We start from the raw sequence: 19,202 nt of genomic DNA on the forward strand, positions 1-19,202 counted from the left end.
AATTTGCTGTTGATTACTGGCTATCACTGCGCACAAGTTCTCTGCACGTTGCACTAAACTAACTAGGATTGATCTGCTATACTGATTAGAGATTGACTCACTCAGTTCACAGGAAAGCTAATCACATATATTGACTATATGCTCGGTATGATAGCAGCAGACTCTCCTTGTTACTCCTTCGCATTTCCAAACTAGTAATGACATTCATTTGAGCAGCTTTCATAATTACACTCATTCTGGTTCTCTTGTGATTCCCATATCCCGGCAGCAAACACACGTGGCTATGATGTGGCTAATCATAGCGGTGTGAGGCTTAGTGGCTTGTGTTTGCGTGAAGCAGCAATGCAAGGGATTGTATGTCTAGGACAATGGTAATGTCAAAGTTGATATGTAAATGGCTGCTCCTGATGAAAGTGTCATTCTGGGTATGGTAGATAGTAGATCTATGGTAGATAGTAGCTGTATGGCAGATAGTAGCTCTATTGTAGATTGTAGTTCCATGGCAGATAGTAGCTCTATGGTAGATAGTAGCTCTATGGTAGATAGTAGCTTTATGGTAGATAGTAGCTTTATGGTAGATAGTAACTCTATGGGAGATAATAGCTTTATGGTAGATAATAGCTTTATGGTAAATAATAACTCTATGGTAGATAGTAGCTCTATGGTAGATAGTAGCTCTATGGTAGATAGTAACTCTATGGTAGATAGTAGCTCTATGGTAGATAATAGCTCTATAGTAGCTCATTGAGGAATATTCGCTCTATGGAATAAACTAGTTGTCTTAGTTAGTGTTTGATCTTGATGTTATTCTTCAAGGCGAAAAGTAGGTCTTTAGCGAATAGTAGCCTCATGATTGGGAGTAACTCTATAATATTTAGTAGTACTATGGCAGAGAGTAGCTCCATGATAAAGTAGCTCAGTGATAGATTAGCTCTATGGTCGGTATAGTTGTTTAAAGATTAGTGACTAAAAAGTCTCTATCTTATAATCATTGTAATAGTCTGAAATGGTAAGTGATAGGTTTTAAACTCAGCGTTCTTCCTTTTTATCTGGATCTCTTGGTTTAATTACAAATATTGTTAATATAGACTTCCTTTCTAGTTGCATCTCTTGGTTTAACTACATATATTGTTAATATAGACTTCCTTTCTAGTTGGATCTCTTAGTTTAACTACATATATTGTTGATATTGACTTCCTTTCTAGTTGCATCTCTTAGTTTAACTACATATATTGTTGATATTGACTTCCTTTTTATCTGCATCTCTTAGTTTAACTACATATATTGTTGATATTGACTTCCTTTCTAGTTGCATCTCTTAGTTTAACTACATATATTGTTGATATAGACTTCCTTTCTAGTTGGATCTCTTAGTTTAACTACATATATTGTTGATATTGACTTCCTTTCTATCTGCATCTCTTAGTTTAACTACATATATTGTTGATATTGACTTCCTTTCTAGTTGCATCTCTTAGTTTAACTACATATATTGTTGATATAGACTTCCTTTCTAGTTGGATCTCTTAGTTTAACTACATATATTGTTGATATTGACTTCCTTTCTATCTGCATCTCTTAGTTTAACTACATATATTGTTGATATTGACTTCCTTTCTAGTTGCATCTCTTAGTTTAACTACATATATTGTTGATATAGACTTCCTTTCTAGTTGGATCTCTTAGTTTAACTACATATATTGTTGATATTGACTTCCTTTCTATCTGGATCTCTTAGTTTAACTACATATATCGTTGATATTGACTTCCTTTCTATCTGGATCTCTTAGTTTAACTACATATATTGTTGATATTGACTTCCTTTCTAGTTGGATCTCTTAGTTTAACTACATATATTGTTGATATTGACTTCCTTTCTATCTGCATCTCTTAGTTTAACTACATATATTGTTGATATTGACTTCCTTTTTATCTGCATCTCTTAGTTTAACTACATATATTGTTGATATTGACTTCCTTTTTATCTGCATCTCTTAGTTTAACTACATATATTGTTGATATTGACTTCCTTTCTAGTTGCATCTCTTAGTTTAACTACATATATTGTTGATATTGACTTCCTTTCTAGTTGGATCTCTTAGTTTAACTACATATATTGTTGATATTGACTTCCTTTCTAGTTGCATCTCTTAGTTTAACTACATATATTGTTGATATTGACTTCCTTTCTAGTTGGATCTCTTAGTTTAACTACATATATTGTTGATATTGACTTCCTTTTTATCTGCATCTCTTAGTTTAACTACATATATTGTTGATATTGACTTCCTTTCTAGTTGCATCTCTTAGTTTAACTACATATATTGTTGATATTGACTTCCTTTCTAGTTGGATCTTTTAGTTTAACTACATATATTGTTGATATTGACTTCCTTTCTAGTTGGATCTCTTAGTTTAACTACATATATTGTTGATATTGACTTCCTTTCTAGTTGGATCTCTTAGTTTAACTACATATATTGTTGATATTGACTTCCTTTCTAGTTGGATCTCTTAGTTTAACTACATATATTGTTGATATTGACTTCCTTTCTAGTTGGATCCCTTAGTTTAACTACATATATTGTTGATATTGACTTCCTTTTTATCTGCATCTCTTAGTTTAACTACATATATTATTGTTAATATAGACTTTCTGAATGGTTCATCGCAAACACGTTTTAGAGAACATAAGAATTGGATGAAAGTTTCTTTGCTGGCAAATTAGCCCAGTCAGTTGCGTTCCATGCTTAACCCGTGTATGAGTTATAGCTTGTGTATTCCTGCACACTGAACATTTTGTATGATGTATATAGCTTGTGTAGTTCTGTCACACTGGCCTTGTGTATAAGATATTGCTCGTGTATTTCTGTCAAATGCCATGATAGGCTACGAATGGATTGATTATCATTCAGTGCACTCAGTTTGATGCACGCAGTTGAATGCTTGAAAGTAAAGATTGCCAGATAAATTCTTTAAAAACCCTTTGTCAACATGTCATAAGTGTAGAAACAAAGATATTTCTTAAATAACTTGCCCTCAAAATTCTTATTGCAAAGATATTGTTTTGCTTTTTACTGACAACTGTATGATACAGCTCTGCGCACATTCCTGTGTACTGGGTGGGATTTTCATTTGGTACAGTACTACCTACTAGGTGCTCCTCCCTCTTTGCCATTTGGTACAGTACTACCTACTAGGGGCTCCTCCCTCTTTGCTATTTGCTATAGTACTACCTACTAGATGCTCTTCCCTCTTTGCCATTTGGTACAGTACTACCTACTAGGGGCTCCTCCCTTTTTGCCATTTGGTATAGTACTACCTACTAGGGGCTCCTCCCTCTGCCATTTGGTACAGTACTACCTACTAGGTGCTCCTCCCTCTTTGCCATTTGGTACAGTACTACCTATTAGGGACTCCTCTTTCTTTGCCATTTGGTATAGTACGACCTACTAGGCCCTCCTCCCTCTTTGCCATTTGGTACAGTACTACCTATTAGGGACTCCTCTTTCTTTGCCATTTGGTATAGTACGACCTACTAGGCCCTCCTCCCTCTTTGCCATTTGGTACAGTACTACCTATTAGGGACTCCTCTTTTTTGCCATTTGGTATAGTACTACCTACTAGGGGCTTTTCCCTCTTTGCCATTTGGTACAGTACTACCTACTAGGGACTCCTCCCTCTGCTATTTGATACAGTACTACCTACTAGGGGCTCCTCCCTCTTTGCTTATGAGAACAATTCGATCATCTCATCCTCACTTGTCATGTTTTCATATCATTGCCATAGAAATTCATCAACCGACTGTCACGTTGGTATGCATACGCAGTGGTTGCATTAAGTTCTGCAGAAGCTAATAGTGAGCTCAACAGGCTTGGGTAAATCTCTTCTACACAGCTTGCACTACCTCTCCTGTCTTCACTATAGGCAGCAAGTTGGGATGAGAGGTCTTACAACCTGAGTGCAAGCACTAGTTCGTTTCTATCTACGTATCGAGTATCATGCAATGTAGTATAAAATTGTCTAACAAGGACCACAGAGTCAGGTGAATGGGCAGTACTATTGAATGGTCAGAGTATTTATAGCTGTAGATTAGATTTCGAGTTCTGCATGTAGATTGCTTGAAGCAGCCGAGGAGTTGCCTACTTTTGCTGTTTCTTTAGAGTTGTCCTCCTTGTGTACTTGTATTCTTAGTTCTCTTAATTCTCTTGTTGCTGTTCACTGCCCCATCGTTTATTTTGTTTGCTCAAACTTGTGTTACTTGATATGTTCTAAAATATATGAAGCCTGCTGAGTAAAACATATATGTGCATGCGCTCATCTTAACGTGTAGCTGAATACTATCGGACTCATCCTTGTCTCCTTGCTGTCACATTGTCCTATATTCTATAGCTGCCGGTGGGAGAGCACGGGCAACACTCGGCACACTCGACAGCGCCGTTTGCTGTGATGAGGAGTCACAGCACAGCTTCTGGCGACCAGCACAGTTATAAACGGAGCTCTCGTAATTCCGATACATCCTCCTCATTCTGTTCAGGCGAGGGGGATGGTCCGAGCCAGCATGACTCCAGTCTTATAGACTCGGATGATGATGGCGAATACGGCACAGAGTCCGTAAGTCCCCAAAATCTTACTTATCTGTCTGCTTCCGCGTCTGTCTCCCTCTCTATCTGTCTCCACCTGTATCTGTTTCCAACTGTATCTGTCTCAAACTGATCTGCCTTCCTCCATATATGTCTTCCTCTGTATCTGTCTTTATCTGTATTTGCCTCCACCTCTATCTCTCTCCCTCTGTATCTGTCTCTCTCTGTATCTGTCTCCCTCTGTCTATCTCCCTCTGTATCTGTCTCCCTCTGTCTATCTCCCTCTGTATCTGTCTTTAGTTGTATATGTCTCTCTCTGTATCTGTTTCCTCCTGTATATGTCTCTCTGTATCTGTCTCTTCCTGTATCTGTCTCTTCCTGTATCTGTCTCTCTCTGTATCTGTCTCTCTCTGTATCTGTCTCTCTCTGTATCTGTCTCTCTTTGTATCTGTCTCTCTCTGTATCTGTCTCTCTCTCTCTCTCTGTATCTGTCTCCCTCTGTCTGTCTCCCTCTGTATCTGTCTTTAGTTGTATATGTCTCTCTCTGTATCTGTTTCCTCTTGTATATGTCTCTCTGTATCTGTCTCTTCATGTATCTGTCTCTCTCTGTATCTGTCTCTCTCTCTGTATCTGTCTCTCTCTCTGTATCTGTCTCCCTCTGTCTATCTCCCTCTGTCTATCTCCCTCTGTATCTGTCTTTAGTTGTATATGTCTCTCTCTCTCTGTATCTGCTTCCTCCTGTATATGTCTCTCTGTATCTGTCTCTTCCTGTATCTGTCTCTTCCTGTATCTGTCTCTTTCTGTATCTGTCTCTCTCTGTATCTGTCTCTCTCTGTATCTGTCTCTCTCTGTATCTGTCTCTTTCTGTATCTGTCTCTCTCTGTATCTGTTTCTCTCTCTCTCTGTATCTGTCTCTTACTGTATGTGTCTCTTTCTGTATCTGTCTCTCTACCTGTTAATCTCTCTTCCTCTGTATTTGTTTCTTTACTTGTTTTTCCATTCTGGAGTGCTGCATATCTCCTTATACACTCGCTGTAAAATATTGTACCACAGGCTATCACAGACGTAGACACTGCAAGAGAATGCCTTGAGAAAAATCCAGATGAAAGAAATGAAGACGACATTGAAATCCTGTTAGAGTTTCTCCAGAATTTACCGGTAAGTCAATCATGGACTCCCTTTGGTTCCTCAGAAGCAAAAGACAATCATGGCGAGTTGCCTTTCTATGTGTGTGTGGTGCGCATGATTTTTATGTAGTAAACATCACATATAAAGTAATAATATATGTTACAATTATATGATTTTAATTCGTTCCAGCGTGAGCATCGTAAGGCGAAAATCTCGTGTAGAGTGGTATAAAAACCCATAGTAATTATCTAATGCAAACACCCCCTAGTAAAAATCATCAACATTTTACATACATACAATACTGTACATATTAAAATTTAGTGACTAAATAATATGTTAGCCTTAGTAACTATAGTTACCTACAGTTACTTCAGAGTATTTAGTGTATCTAGTGGTTATGATATGCAAAAAAATGTAACGTTACAATGTACTATATGCGGTACGTACTGTGAGGAGTTATTACCTTCGAGATAGATGTATAACATAAACTTTGAATTAGCTTATTACACACATACTTGAAGCTAAGTTTTAGTATGTATTTTACTAAACTAACTCTGTCATACGAACTTTGTAATGGACTGAAATTTCATAACTTATCTGTTTTAGACAGCCAGCATTTATTCTCTACAAGAGTTTTCTAGCCTACTCATTGCTGATATCTCTGGTTATTATATAATCACCATTATCACCATGTATATGTCTTATTCCTACATACTCTACATATACTCTGTGTCTTATTCCTACATACTTTGTATATATATACTGTATATGTCTTATTCCTACATACTTTGTATATATACTGTATGTCTTATTCCTACATACTCTACATATACTCTGTGTCTTATTCCTACATACTTGGTATATATATACTGTATATGTCTTATTCCTACATACTTTGTATATATACTGTATGTCTTATTCCTACATACTTTGTATATATACTGTATAGGTCTTATTCCTACATACTTTGTATATTTACTGTATATGTCTTATTCCTACATACTTTGTATATATACTGTATAGGTCTTATTCCTACATACTTTGTATATATACTGTATATGTCTTATTCCTACATACTTTGTATATATACTGTATATGTCTTATTCCTACATACTTTGTATATATACTGTATATGTCTTATTCATACATACTTTGTTTATATACTGTATGTCTTATGTGTACATAATCTGTACATAATCTGTACATATACTATATGTGTCTTACAAGAACTCTAATCTTTGTAGATACTGAGTATGCTGGCTGCGGTTGATACTGTAGAATCTCACTGTTTAATCTTACACGGTGCGTCTTCGGTTTAGGATGACCGTGCTATACGTTTTTTCCACCCTACGTTCTAGAACACGATAATTTTACGCCCTCTCCATGCACAATATTTTTCACCATACGATATCAACAAAAATTTCGCCCAAAATTGAAGTTTGGTCATCGATCTCCTGAATACTTCGGAATAACAAATATGCCGATATGCTATTCGCCGAACTCCCTCACACAATGCATGAAAGAGATACGATGCTCGATATTTCTCAGTTTGGCGTTAGTCGTTAATCGTTATAAGTTATTGTGAAAACGAAACCGCAAACAAATAGGTGATTAAATTTTAGCCAATGAAAAAGTGTAAGTTCGCTAACGTAATTAAATATACATACTAAAACTTGGCTTTAAAGGTTGACCTGCAACAAAATTCACATTACAGTTATTTAGTATCATAAGATTCACCATGTCTTACTCTGTTGTGTTGTTGGTGCAAAATATATGGGAATGTGATTACAAGCTCTTAAAAGCAAAAAAACGAACATTTAATCGCAGCCACACGAGACCGCCGTAGTTTGGATTCTCTTTCCAAAACGGCTCAAATGGGACGTAGTTGTTACAAGGTGGTTTCTGTTTACACTTTCATGCAACCTCATTCGTCGAAATATTTTCACAAATATACTTCACGCATTCAATAAAACTATGTCTATTGTTCTTACGTGTCTGTTTTATCGTCATTGTAATGCTGTCACTTTTAGCACTGATATCTTATAACTTACCGTAAAAATTCGTTAAACTTTTCAACCTTATCTCGAAGGAGTGCATATCATTGTCTGATAATCATGACGAGTCTGTTGGTCACCTGTGATAATCGAAAAGTGCTGCAAAAATTATTTGCGAAGTATTGGGTCACATGATCAGATTATGACTTGTCGATTAGACCAAGCCGAAACAAAACTGTAAAGTAGCGAGCATCTATATTTGATACGAGGTCTTTGGTAAAACCCGAAGTGTTTGTCATAAACTAGTGCTACGATAAGTTTTATATTGAGCTTTGTATTGGCCTTTCAATTCACGTGAGAACATCACGTGACAAGACAATAACCAAACTGTAATGAATACGTCAGAGAAATAAAGAGATTCCAATCTACGGCGGCTTTTCGTTTTTGAGCTTTTAAGAGCTTGTAATCACATTTCCACATATTTGGCACCTACAACACTACAGAGTAAAACATGGTGAATCTTTTGATACCAAATAACTGTAATGTGAATTTTATTGCAAGTCAACCTTTGAGTGTGTGTTTAGTGAGCTAAATTCATTTAAGTTTAGTTCAACGTTTATTTTATACGTCTGTCTCGAAGGTAAGAACTCCCTACGGTATGTACTGCGCATAGTACATTGTAACGTTACAGTGTATTGCAGATCATAACCACTAAACACGCTATTGTTACTGAAGGTACTATAGTTCCTAAGGTTAACATATTATTTTGTTGCTAAATTTTAACATATACAGATCATATATCAATCTTTGTTTATTTTTAGCAGAGGTGATTGCATTAGATAACTGCTATGAGTAATTATCTATACCCATCAAAACTAACTTTTCGCTTTACGATGCCAACACTACGAATTAAAATCGTATGGTGAGGTGATATTGGTAGTTTTTCTCTGTGTAAACTTATGCTAGCCAAACTTAGGAACACTATATGCATGTGTTCACAGGCTTTTGCCAACATGACAATGGCCATCAGAAGAGCTCTTTGCGCTGTCATGGTCTACGCTGTCGTAGAGAAGGCAGGTACAGTCGTCATGAATGATGGCGAAGAGCTCGACTCTTGGTCAGTTATTCTCAACGGGCAGGTGCAGATAACTTACGAGGATGAGAGTAACACCTGCCTCTCTATGGGTGATAGGTAAGTAAGTGACTAACTGCATGCATCGATCTGATCATTAATTAAACACATGTTGTTAATATATGCGTCTGTGTTGCAGCTTTGGCATCAAGCCGAGTAAGGAGAAAGAGTATCATCGCGGGGTTATGACGACGACAGTAGACGACTGCCAGTTCGTCTGTATTGCTCAAGACAATTATTATGAGATACTCAGTGCGGTGAGTTTCTATCCTTTTAACAACTGGTCTACATAATTCAACGCTCTCTCGTACACTTATATGCTAGACAGTGTCTTCTATAACTCTACCCTCACGGTACACTGCTCGGGCTAAAACTATTGGTTTGTCAGGCAAGAGTCAGACATGAATGTTGACATTCTATCACTTCATCTTTTCTGACCAATTAGTGGGTATGCTAGGTTATTACTGGTCCATATTTGACCAATTAGAAGATGTGATGAATTATTACTGGTCCATCATTGACCAGTCAGAGAGTATGATGCATTATTACTGGTCCGTATTTTACCAGTTGGAGAGTATGATGCATTATTATTGGTCCATATTTGACCAGTTAGAGGGTATGCTAGGTTATTACTGGTCCATATTTGACCAATTAGAGGATATTATGAATTATTACTGGTCCATAATTGACCAGTCAGGGAGTATGATACATTATTCTGGTCCATATTTGACCAGTTAGAGGGTACGATGCATTATTATTGGTCCATATTTGACCAGTTAGAGGTTACGATAGGTTATTACTGATTCGTCTTTGATCAATTAGATAGTATGATCGGTATGTACAACTTTATGTTATGAAGTTCAGCGCTTCAGACTACCATGGCCCACTGCGCAATGCTGGTGTCAACAGCGATACAAGTATATTCAATTCTTTGGTAGGGTGAAGAGAACACAACGAAATTTGAAGAGAATGGTGTCGTTGTGTTGGTGACTGAGAACCGCGCGCTTGAGAATGGAGCTCGCCATGGAGATATCGTCATAAGCGGCACTCCAGACCGACTTGTGCGGCATCTTATTGAAGATCGTTCAAGCATAGACATGACCTATGATGAGGTTAGATGCAGCAGTTAATATAATATGCTATGTTATGAGGATTAGAGAGGTTTGAATAACCCATATGCATATATTATGTATTAAGTTAGTCACTTTTATGGGTTTGTGTCACATAAATATTTGATAGTTCACTTAAGGGTATTAATTTATAAGGGATAGTGGCGGTGCAATGAGGCTCATTATCTATATTAATATATCATTTTATTAGGATGCAAGACTCTCTCATAGATGTCCGCAATCTTATGTCTCCGTTAACTGCGGTAAAAGTACAAAAAATGCTCACTAAGAACATAGCCATGGTGTTAATCCAAAATGGTAAATTCAAAGATTTAATTTGAAGATTTAATATACGATGGGCTGAGTTGAACTCTATCAAAACCTTTTGTCATTTCGCCAACTTGTAGGACTTTCTCCTCACGTATCGGCTATTTCTCAAGACTCCCATGGAAATAGCTGACAGACTCCTCAAGTGGTTTGAGGATGACTCTCTCAGGGAGAGAATAACAAGAGTTGTTTTGCTCTGGGTCAATAATCACTTCAACGATTTTGAGTCAGACATGGAAATGACAGAATTTTTACAAAACTTTGAGTTAGCTTTGGAAGATCATGTGAGTTCGTAATCTTTAAATTATCGATTTGTCTGTTTGGACAATTTGAAAGTTTGTGATTATGAACTATCTCTAACTGGCAGACATATACAATATTTTAGGCTATGCTAGCTCACCTCCGGTTCCTACACATCGCTTGCGCGGCAAAGGCACGACCCAGATCTGTTACACTGACACGAGCTAAGAGAGATGAGATACTCTACTTCTCTATTTTGGGTAAGTTTATGAGCTGCTAGGCTGTCTCCACACTGGCTGCCTGCCTATTCTATGTTAGCATTTCAGTCAATGTGTATAGGCTCTACAGTTGGCTCAACATGAGTACTTATTACTTTGGCAGGGGGAGTAGATCAAAACTGTGGAATCTTTATTTCAAACGTCGAAAAAGGTTCAAAAGCCTACCATGCTGGGCTGAAGCGTGGCGATCAGATCCTTGAAGTAAATGGGTCAAACTTTGAGAGTATTTCACACAGCAAAGCTCTGGAGGTACTTCGAGGCACCACCTTGCTTTCCATTACTGTCAAATCCAATCTATTAGGTATGTTTTATTTTATCTTATCATGTTTTATCCGGTCACGGAGCTATTCTCAAGTGGGCTGATTTTAAAACAGTAATGTTTCATCCTGTTTTTCGCACGAAAGACGCTGGTTCTGTTTGTTTAGATTCATGTTATCTGATTTTCTTCCTGCGTGCTATTCACACGTAGTTACCGTAAAACCTACAATGGAATGCTATGACGCTTTATTTTTCAACCCTTGTTCTTTAGAGGCGGTCAATTGGAGATGGTGTTCAAATAGAGGTGGCATTCAATTAGAGGTTTTACGCTAAGTATTGAAATGATATGCTTGTGGACCGGGTTATTTTAGGCTAGACTTGAGATTTTTTCAGTGTTTTAGTTTGAGGCTTTTGCTGTTATGAGTGCTGTTTTTCTGTTTGTTTAAGTGATGTCAACCCGATCCCTAAACTTTGCTTTAAGGCAATACACAGTTGATTTCATCATTTCACATTCTCAACTGTGATGTTATGTTATTGATTCACCAAGTTTTTTTATTATTGTCCCATAACTCCCATAAACACCCCCATAACTCCTATGAACATAACCCCACAACTCCCATAAACATTCCACCACAACTCCCATAAGTATATTCCCATTAACAACTCCAAAGCTCCCATAAACATGATCCCATAATTCCCATAAGCATAATTCCTTAAATCCTATAAACATAATCTTTTAACTCTCATAAACGAGGCCCAAACCTCCTATAAGCGTAACCCCATAACTCTGATAAATATAACTCCATACCTCCTACAAACACAGCCTCACATTTCTCTTACAACCCTACAAGTGCATTCATCTTTTTAGACCTTACAGGCTTTTTGGACCATCACTGTTCTCCCTAATATATCATACAAGTCTGAAGGTATCACTGTTTGCTTGTAGCATTCAGAGATATGTTGAATATATCATACAAGTCTGAAGGTATCACTGTTCACTTGTAGCATTCAGAGATATGCTGAATATATCATACAAGTCTGAAGGTATCACTGTTCACTTGTAGCATTCAGAGATATGTTGAATATATCATACAAGCCTGCAGGTATCACTGTTTGCTTGTAGCATTCAGAGATATGTTGAATATATCATACAAGTCTGAAGGTATCACTGTTCACTTGTAGAATTCAGAGATAAGTTGAATAAATCATACAAGTCTGCAGGTATCACTGTACATTTGTAGCATTCAGAGATATGTTGAATAAATCAGACAAGTCTGAAGGAGGAGCATTTGCCGTGCGAACTGCCAAGACTCTGATTAAGATCACAAATAAAGTACACGATGAAAGTGATAGTGTTGATGGTGGCTATCAGCCAATCATTGGCAAGAAATCAAAAGGGGGCTCGAGCAACAAAACTAAATTGCTTAAAATGCTCGCACGAATGAGTTTGTTGCCAAAGACGAACATGGTCAGGTATGTATGTCCGTATGCCACAAGAGCTCCGTATCACAGTCTGATGATGTTAGAGCTGATTACAATAGTTACGATAAATAAATACGATAATTGCTGGATCTTTAGAACTTATTTCTGCATCTCTCTGTAGAACAACAAGAGACTCGACAGATTTGGGCAGCTCAGAGCCTCGGCCAAGATCAAATTCACTAAACGACGACTGTTCAACCCTCACCCGCTCCAACAGCAGCCCAGATGTAACTCAGCTGTCAGCGTATAGCATAGACAATAACCTTGACATTCCTGAACATGTACTAAAAGTGTATAGGGCTGATCAATCTTACAAATATTTCCTCGTACACAAGGTATGTAAACTTCCATTTGTTATTTACTGTTAATACATTGTATACTCTAATCGTTTCTACTACTCTTAGCCTGCATATCCGATGCTTCTTTCTACTTGTTGTACATTATCTCGTATCGCCTTTTACTTGCCACAGGTTTCATCGGTTCCATTTATCGCTGTTTCTGTTCTTATTCCTGACACATGTTCTTTACTACTGTCCATCTAGGTACTGAATGCCGCTTGCTGTCTAATTTGACTGTTTCTTTATCGCAGGAAACAACGGCGAGGGAAGTAGTTATGCTAGCACTCAGACAGTTCGGTATATCTGAGCACTCGATTGAAATCCAGAATATGTCGTGCAACAACTATTCTCTCTGTGAGGTTTCAGTTGAACATGGCAATCTCGTCAAACAGAAACGTCTGCCTGAGTCTGCACCGAATCTCGCTGATAGAATTGGAGTTCATTCTAGGTTCGCATATCTATCACTTGTTACTTTGTTGTTATCTCCTCACTCAACTGCACGACATACTTTATAGCATTTCTCCTGATTACCTATTGGATGGTAATAATATGTATCTTATAGGTACAGGAATAGCATGTCCCAGGAGACTCTGTATTGAGTCCTAACATGTCTCTTATAGGTACTATCTCAGGAATAACATGCTCCAGGAGACCCTGTATTGAGTCCTAACATGTCTCTTATAGGTACTATCTCAGGAATAACATGCCCCAGGAGACCCTGTATTGAGTCCTAACATGTATCTTATAGGTAATATCTCAGGAATAACACGTCCCAGGAGACCCTGTATTCAGCCTTAACATGTCTCTTATAGGTAGTATCTCAGGAAAAACATGTCCCAGGAGACTCTCTATTGAGTTTTAACATGTCTCTTATAGGTACTATCTCAGGAATAACATGTCCCAGGAGACCCTGTATTCAGTCTTAACATGTCTCTTATAGGTACTATCTCAGGAATAACATGTCCCAGGAGACAATGTATTGAATCCTGACATGTCTCTTATAGGTACTATCTCAGGAGTAACATGACCAAGGAGACCCTGTATTGAGTCCTAAAATGTCTCTTATAGGTACTATCTCAGGAATAACATGTCCCAGGAGACCCTTGTACCAGATGATGCTGCACAAGAAATGGTCAAAGAGACACATTTTACATTTTGGTCACTCGACCCTATGGAGTTGGCTATGCAGCTAACTGTGAATGATTACAAGGTCTTCCAGGATATTGAACCTACAGAGTATATTGATAACCTCATTGGTAGAGAGTCGGCCTATGGCACTAACCAACTCAATATGTTTGAGCAGGTAACTATTGTATATTACCCCCATTCATCTAGAGGCATCTTGTAAACACCTTTATACCCTTTTGTCTTCACGATTATCTCTTTCCACAATTCTTATTCTCTTTATTCCCGTAGCTCGTCAACCGTGAAATGTTCTGGGTGGCCAGTGTTGTCTGCGCTGAAACAAACATTTTCAGACGTATCAAATGCATCAAGCGGTTTATTAAGATTGCAAGTAAGTGATAGCCTCTTATTAATTTCATAGTATACATCTCACAGTATACATTTTATAGTGTACATTTCATAGTGTGCATTTCATAGAGTACATTTCATAGTGTGCATTTCATAGCGTACATTTCATAGTGTACCTTGTCATACGCTCCATAATGTACATTTCCTAATGTGTGTTTCATGATGCGCATTTAATAATGTACATGACACGGTGTATATTTGATAGTGTGCCTTTTAGAGTATGTTTCATAGTGAATGTTTCATAGTACACATGTCATACTATACCTTTCATAGTATTTGCTTCAGATTACCCGTGATAAAATATTGTACTCAGTAAAGATCATGTGATATAGTACTCGTTGAATGTTATATAATATAGGAATCATTGTATTTCATTTAATGTACCATCAGTGTATGTCATTGAATATTATACTTAGTGTATGTTATATAATATTATACTCGGTTTATGTTATATATTATTATACTCTGTGTATGTTATATAATATTATACTCTGTATATGTTATATAGTATTATACTTAGTGTATGTTATATAATATTGTACTCAGTGTGTCTTATATCATATTATACTCAGTTTATGTTATATAATATTATACTCTGTGTATGTTATATGATATTATACTCGGTATATGTTCCCAACGACCAAACGAGCGGAGCGAATGTTTGAGTTTTTATGATAAATGCATGTGCACACAACTCACGAAAATTATTCATCAACAACATCGCAAACCCCTGTATCGAAATCTCATCAACAAATTTAACCATTTTTCTGTGGAGTCGTTTAAGTATAATAACGATACAAAACACATATAAACCTATTTAAATATATTACCAAGTCTTTGAAAACATATTCGACATATTCTTAAAACTTACCCATCTGTACGGATTATACACAAATAGACAGATTAATTTAGCCGAAAATCGTTATTAAAACTTGCTAAGCCTTACTTTTATCAAAATTAAGACCGGCAATTGAAACGCCGAGCGACAGAGAATAGAACCATTAAGTCGTGCGCATTTCACGAAAGAATAACGTGCACATTTCACCAGTCTATAGCATTGGCGAATTGCCGAAGGTTTCTGTAATTAGCGTAGGAGTACTGAAATCGTTTCTTTTTTACCGATTTCAAAGTTACTGACATTTTGGAAACTTTTGAGTACTTTGATATTCTAAATGATGTCCAAAGCAGTGAAAGTAAAGGAAATGATGGTGATATTTTTTTCTAACAATTCTTATGAGATTATTACAATATTTAATTATAAGTTTGGATGACTATTGAAGTGTTATAGTCACACTAACAACATCGATGATGGGCAATATGTTACTGTTATTATTTTTTCTAAATAGTTTTGTTAAATAGATTTTCTAAAAATCTATATAAATATCACAACTCCTTGATATTGTTAGCTATGACGTTTTGAAATGTAAACAAAATTGTGCATTGGTTTTCTATTATTACTATATTAATAATATTGGTTATTCTAATAATATCAGTGCATTTTACTTCTAATATTGGCCAATACTGCATTTCTCCTATTGCAGGGGGAGAGATATAAACATATAATCTTTTCCTTTCATTATTGCTGTTTGTTCTATATAATAACACCCACATCCAGTACATTACAGTTACCATTGCGGTTATCCTATTGCACTGCAGTGCGATTTGACTGCTAATATTGCATTTCTCAACCATCAGTACCCTTTCTTTTTTCCAATATCACTTCGTAGGCTGTATGACAGTGGAATTTCTAGTATATAATATTAAACTCAATGTATATTATATAATATCATACTCAGTGTATGTTATATAATATTATACTCTGTGTATGTTATATAATATTATACTCAGTGTGTGTTATGTAATATTATACTCGATATTTGCAGAATACTGCAAGGAGTTTAAGAACTTCAATTCCATGTTCGCCATCTTGAGTGGATTGAACACTGGCACCGTCTCAAGATTACACAACACTTGGGAGAAGCTGCCTAGCAAATACCAGAAGATCTTTGATGACCTTCTCTTTTTTCTTGATCCAACGCGGAACATGAGCAAATATAGAAACCTTCTCAATAATGCCTCCTCCACACCTCCTGTTGTATGTATTCATGCATGGGTTTCCTCCTACAAAACTGTCTGTTCTTGAGAGAATCTATATTTCCTATTTGTTGTGAATATGGTTCCATCCAGTTTAAGTGGCTCAAAGCTATTAAAGTTACGCCTTATATCCATCTCTAAATATCGTTTTAAAGGGTAACAGCCATAACCCATACTGTCCATAATTCGGGTCAAAACCAGATCTTTGTTGGAGTTGCCTACTCGTTATTGTTATTTGTATTAGCAGACCTAACGCTCGTAACATAAGAAATCCGTCATAGGGCTGGTTTATACAGTGCACCCTCAAGATACGATTTTTATCCCTTCTAGGGTTAGCATCGTATGGTGGAAAAATCGTATGTAGGAGTATAGAAACCATAGTAATTATATAATGCAAACATCTCCTGGTAAACATAGTCAAAATTTTGTATAAGTGTTGTACATATTAAAAATTAGTAACAAAATAGTACGTTAACATTGGTAACTATAGTTACCTACAGTAACTTCAAGGTATTTAGTGTATTTATTGGTTATGATTTGCACTAAAATGTATTGTTGGTATGTGCGGTACATACCGTAGGGAGTTCTTACTTTCAAGACAGACGTATGTATAACATAAACTTTGAACTTAAAATAAGTTTAGCTTACCAAACACAAACTTAAAGCTAAGTTTTGGTATGTATTTTTATCTATTTTACTGAATTTCAACTTTTTATCATTGAGATTTTATTACCTATTAGTTTCTGGCCTCATTTTTAATATAATTTTAGCCAGTCTCATTAAAACCTTTTTCAACCTAATTCGGCAAGAACGCTGTTTTGCTGACAATGTTGTTTTCGTAATAAAGTAGATTTTTGTTCGCAGGTTAAAAGAAGTTGTCTGACCACTGAATCCTTTATTTATGGGATCGCAACTCAAATTTTGTCATCGATTTCAAAGGGAAAATATTACCGTTTTACACACAAGAATTGCTGAACTGAGAAAAATCGGTCATCTTGTCTTTTTAAGGCATTGTGAAAATATTTTCGGCAAACAGCGTCGCAGTGTCTTTGTCATTTTGACGTACGTGATAAGTACACTGACTACCAAATTCGAACTCTGGCAGAAATTTTGTTGAATTCGTATGGTGAAATAAAGATTCGTATGGTGAAATAAAGATTCGTATAGTGAAATAAGATTTGTATAGTGAGGTCAAAAAATGATCATATTCCACTTCGTAAGATGCAAATAATCGTCTATCACGGTAGTCGTATTCTGAGGGTACACTGTACGTGTATAGCTCTCTCCAGCACCAACATCTAACAACATCTAACACTTTTTATTTGTTTTGGATGGTTAATCAGTGACACGGTTTGACCAGTGCTCCTTAGTGCTCCACTGGCATTACCTTTGTCTTCTCGTTTTATGTACACTTGGGCTTTAATGGTTCTCATTGTGCAGATATCCAAACTTGATATTGTCTTGATGATTGTTGCTATTACTCTCAAATTTCATTTTGGTTAGCTGGAAGCTTTTAGTTGCTAAATGATGAATCAACAGTTGTTATGTTTGTATAATTACCAAGTGGTCGGTGTTGAAGTCCAAGAATTTTCTATTTGCCTATTGCAGATACCAATTTTCCCTATTGTTAAAAAAGATCTGACATTCATAGAGCTTGGAAATGACACGAAGGTGGATGGGCTAGTCAACTTTGAAAAAATGAGGATGATAGCCAAGGAAGTGAGGCACATAGTAGGGCTTGCCTCATCTCAATATGTATGTAATATTCTTACAATGTTTGCTTCTATCTTCAACCCCACCAATCTTTTCTTTTAGTAGCAATTTATAATTCACCCTTTTCATTGGCAATACCCATTCTTCGATCAATTGAGTCTGATTTTTGCAGATTCCAGCGTTGATGGTCCCTCATGGTTCATCAAATCCGGGCTCGAGTAGCAACTTTTTCTCAAATCTTCAGGCAGGAAATGTATCTGGCGTTGTAACAATAAGGCGCAAAAAGAGAACATCAGCGCTCATACATCATCCTCGAAAGATGTTTGAGGAGGCGCAGATGGCTCGCAGAGTTCGGGCCTATCTGGCCAATTTAGTGGTTATCGGTAAGTCTGATATAGTAGAGGTTTGAGCATAGCGTACACTTTGGTGGTCAGTCAGATAAGGTAGAGGTATGGGCAAAGTGGTCAACTTGTGGTCAACTTGTGGTCAACTTATCAACATTTGTCTGTCTATATAATGTACAGGTGTGGGAATGGTGGACACCTGGTGGTCAGATTGCTCAGTCTGATAAGGTAGAGGTGTGGTCATAGTGAACATGTTGGTGATCAGCAGTCGGTCTGATTACCATAGAAGAATAGCGAAGAAATAGCCGGGCTTATGCTATTAATCAAGTGTATCTTGCAGATGATGAGGAAAAACTAAATGAGATGTCCATTCAGTGTGAAGGAAAGGCGAAAAATGAGCCAGCAATGATGTCTCCATCATTGACAGCAAATACATTGAATGGCGGACCAAAGTTTGGAGTCCAGGGCATGAATGTAAATCGAATGCTCGCTCTCTCTGAAAAATCTCGCACGGTGAACACTAAAGTGCCAGCACAGGTGTGTGAATTCATATTACTACTCAACAGCAACATGGAGCCTTCCCTAACAAGTTTTCTAAACAATTTTTCAATCTTAAATATTTCATTGGCGTCACTTGAAGTCAAGTTAG

At 36.8% G+C, this 19,202-nt stretch overlaps 1 protein-coding gene across 2 annotated transcripts in view; it reads left to right on the top strand.

Moving 5' to 3' along the window:
• Window positions 1–19,202, top strand: part of LOC137390205 (rap guanine nucleotide exchange factor 6-like) — a 66,190-nt gene that overhangs the window by 44,790 nt on the left and 2,198 nt on the right. For both annotated transcript variants that reach the window (XM_068076498.1, XM_068076499.1), the window contains 17 exons: window positions 4,393–4,614; window positions 5,637–5,741; window positions 8,707–8,897; window positions 8,977–9,094; window positions 9,776–9,949; window positions 10,354–10,557; window positions 10,659–10,773; window positions 10,895–11,092; window positions 12,291–12,522; window positions 12,653–12,866; window positions 13,121–13,317; window positions 13,938–14,172; window positions 14,286–14,385; window positions 16,286–16,497; window positions 18,105–18,251; window positions 18,382–18,592; window positions 18,894–19,090. In XM_068076498.1, coding sequence (XP_067932599.1) covers window positions 4,393–4,614; window positions 5,637–5,741; window positions 8,707–8,897; window positions 8,977–9,094; window positions 9,776–9,949; window positions 10,354–10,557; window positions 10,659–10,773; window positions 10,895–11,092; window positions 12,291–12,522; window positions 12,653–12,866; window positions 13,121–13,317; window positions 13,938–14,172; window positions 14,286–14,385; window positions 16,286–16,497; window positions 18,105–18,251; window positions 18,382–18,592; window positions 18,894–19,090 — 3,072 coding nt within the window. The remainder of the gene's footprint in view (window positions 1–4,392; window positions 4,615–5,636; window positions 5,742–8,706; window positions 8,898–8,976; window positions 9,095–9,775; window positions 9,950–10,353; window positions 10,558–10,658; window positions 10,774–10,894; window positions 11,093–12,290; window positions 12,523–12,652; window positions 12,867–13,120; window positions 13,318–13,937; window positions 14,173–14,285; window positions 14,386–16,285; window positions 16,498–18,104; window positions 18,252–18,381; window positions 18,593–18,893; window positions 19,091–19,202) is intronic.

The sequence above is a fragment of the Watersipora subatra genome, chromosome 3, assembly GCF_963576615.1.
Source record: "Watersipora subatra chromosome 3, tzWatSuba1.1, whole genome shotgun sequence".
Taxonomy (NCBI): domain Eukaryota; kingdom Metazoa; phylum Bryozoa; class Gymnolaemata; order Cheilostomatida; family Watersiporidae; genus Watersipora; species Watersipora subatra.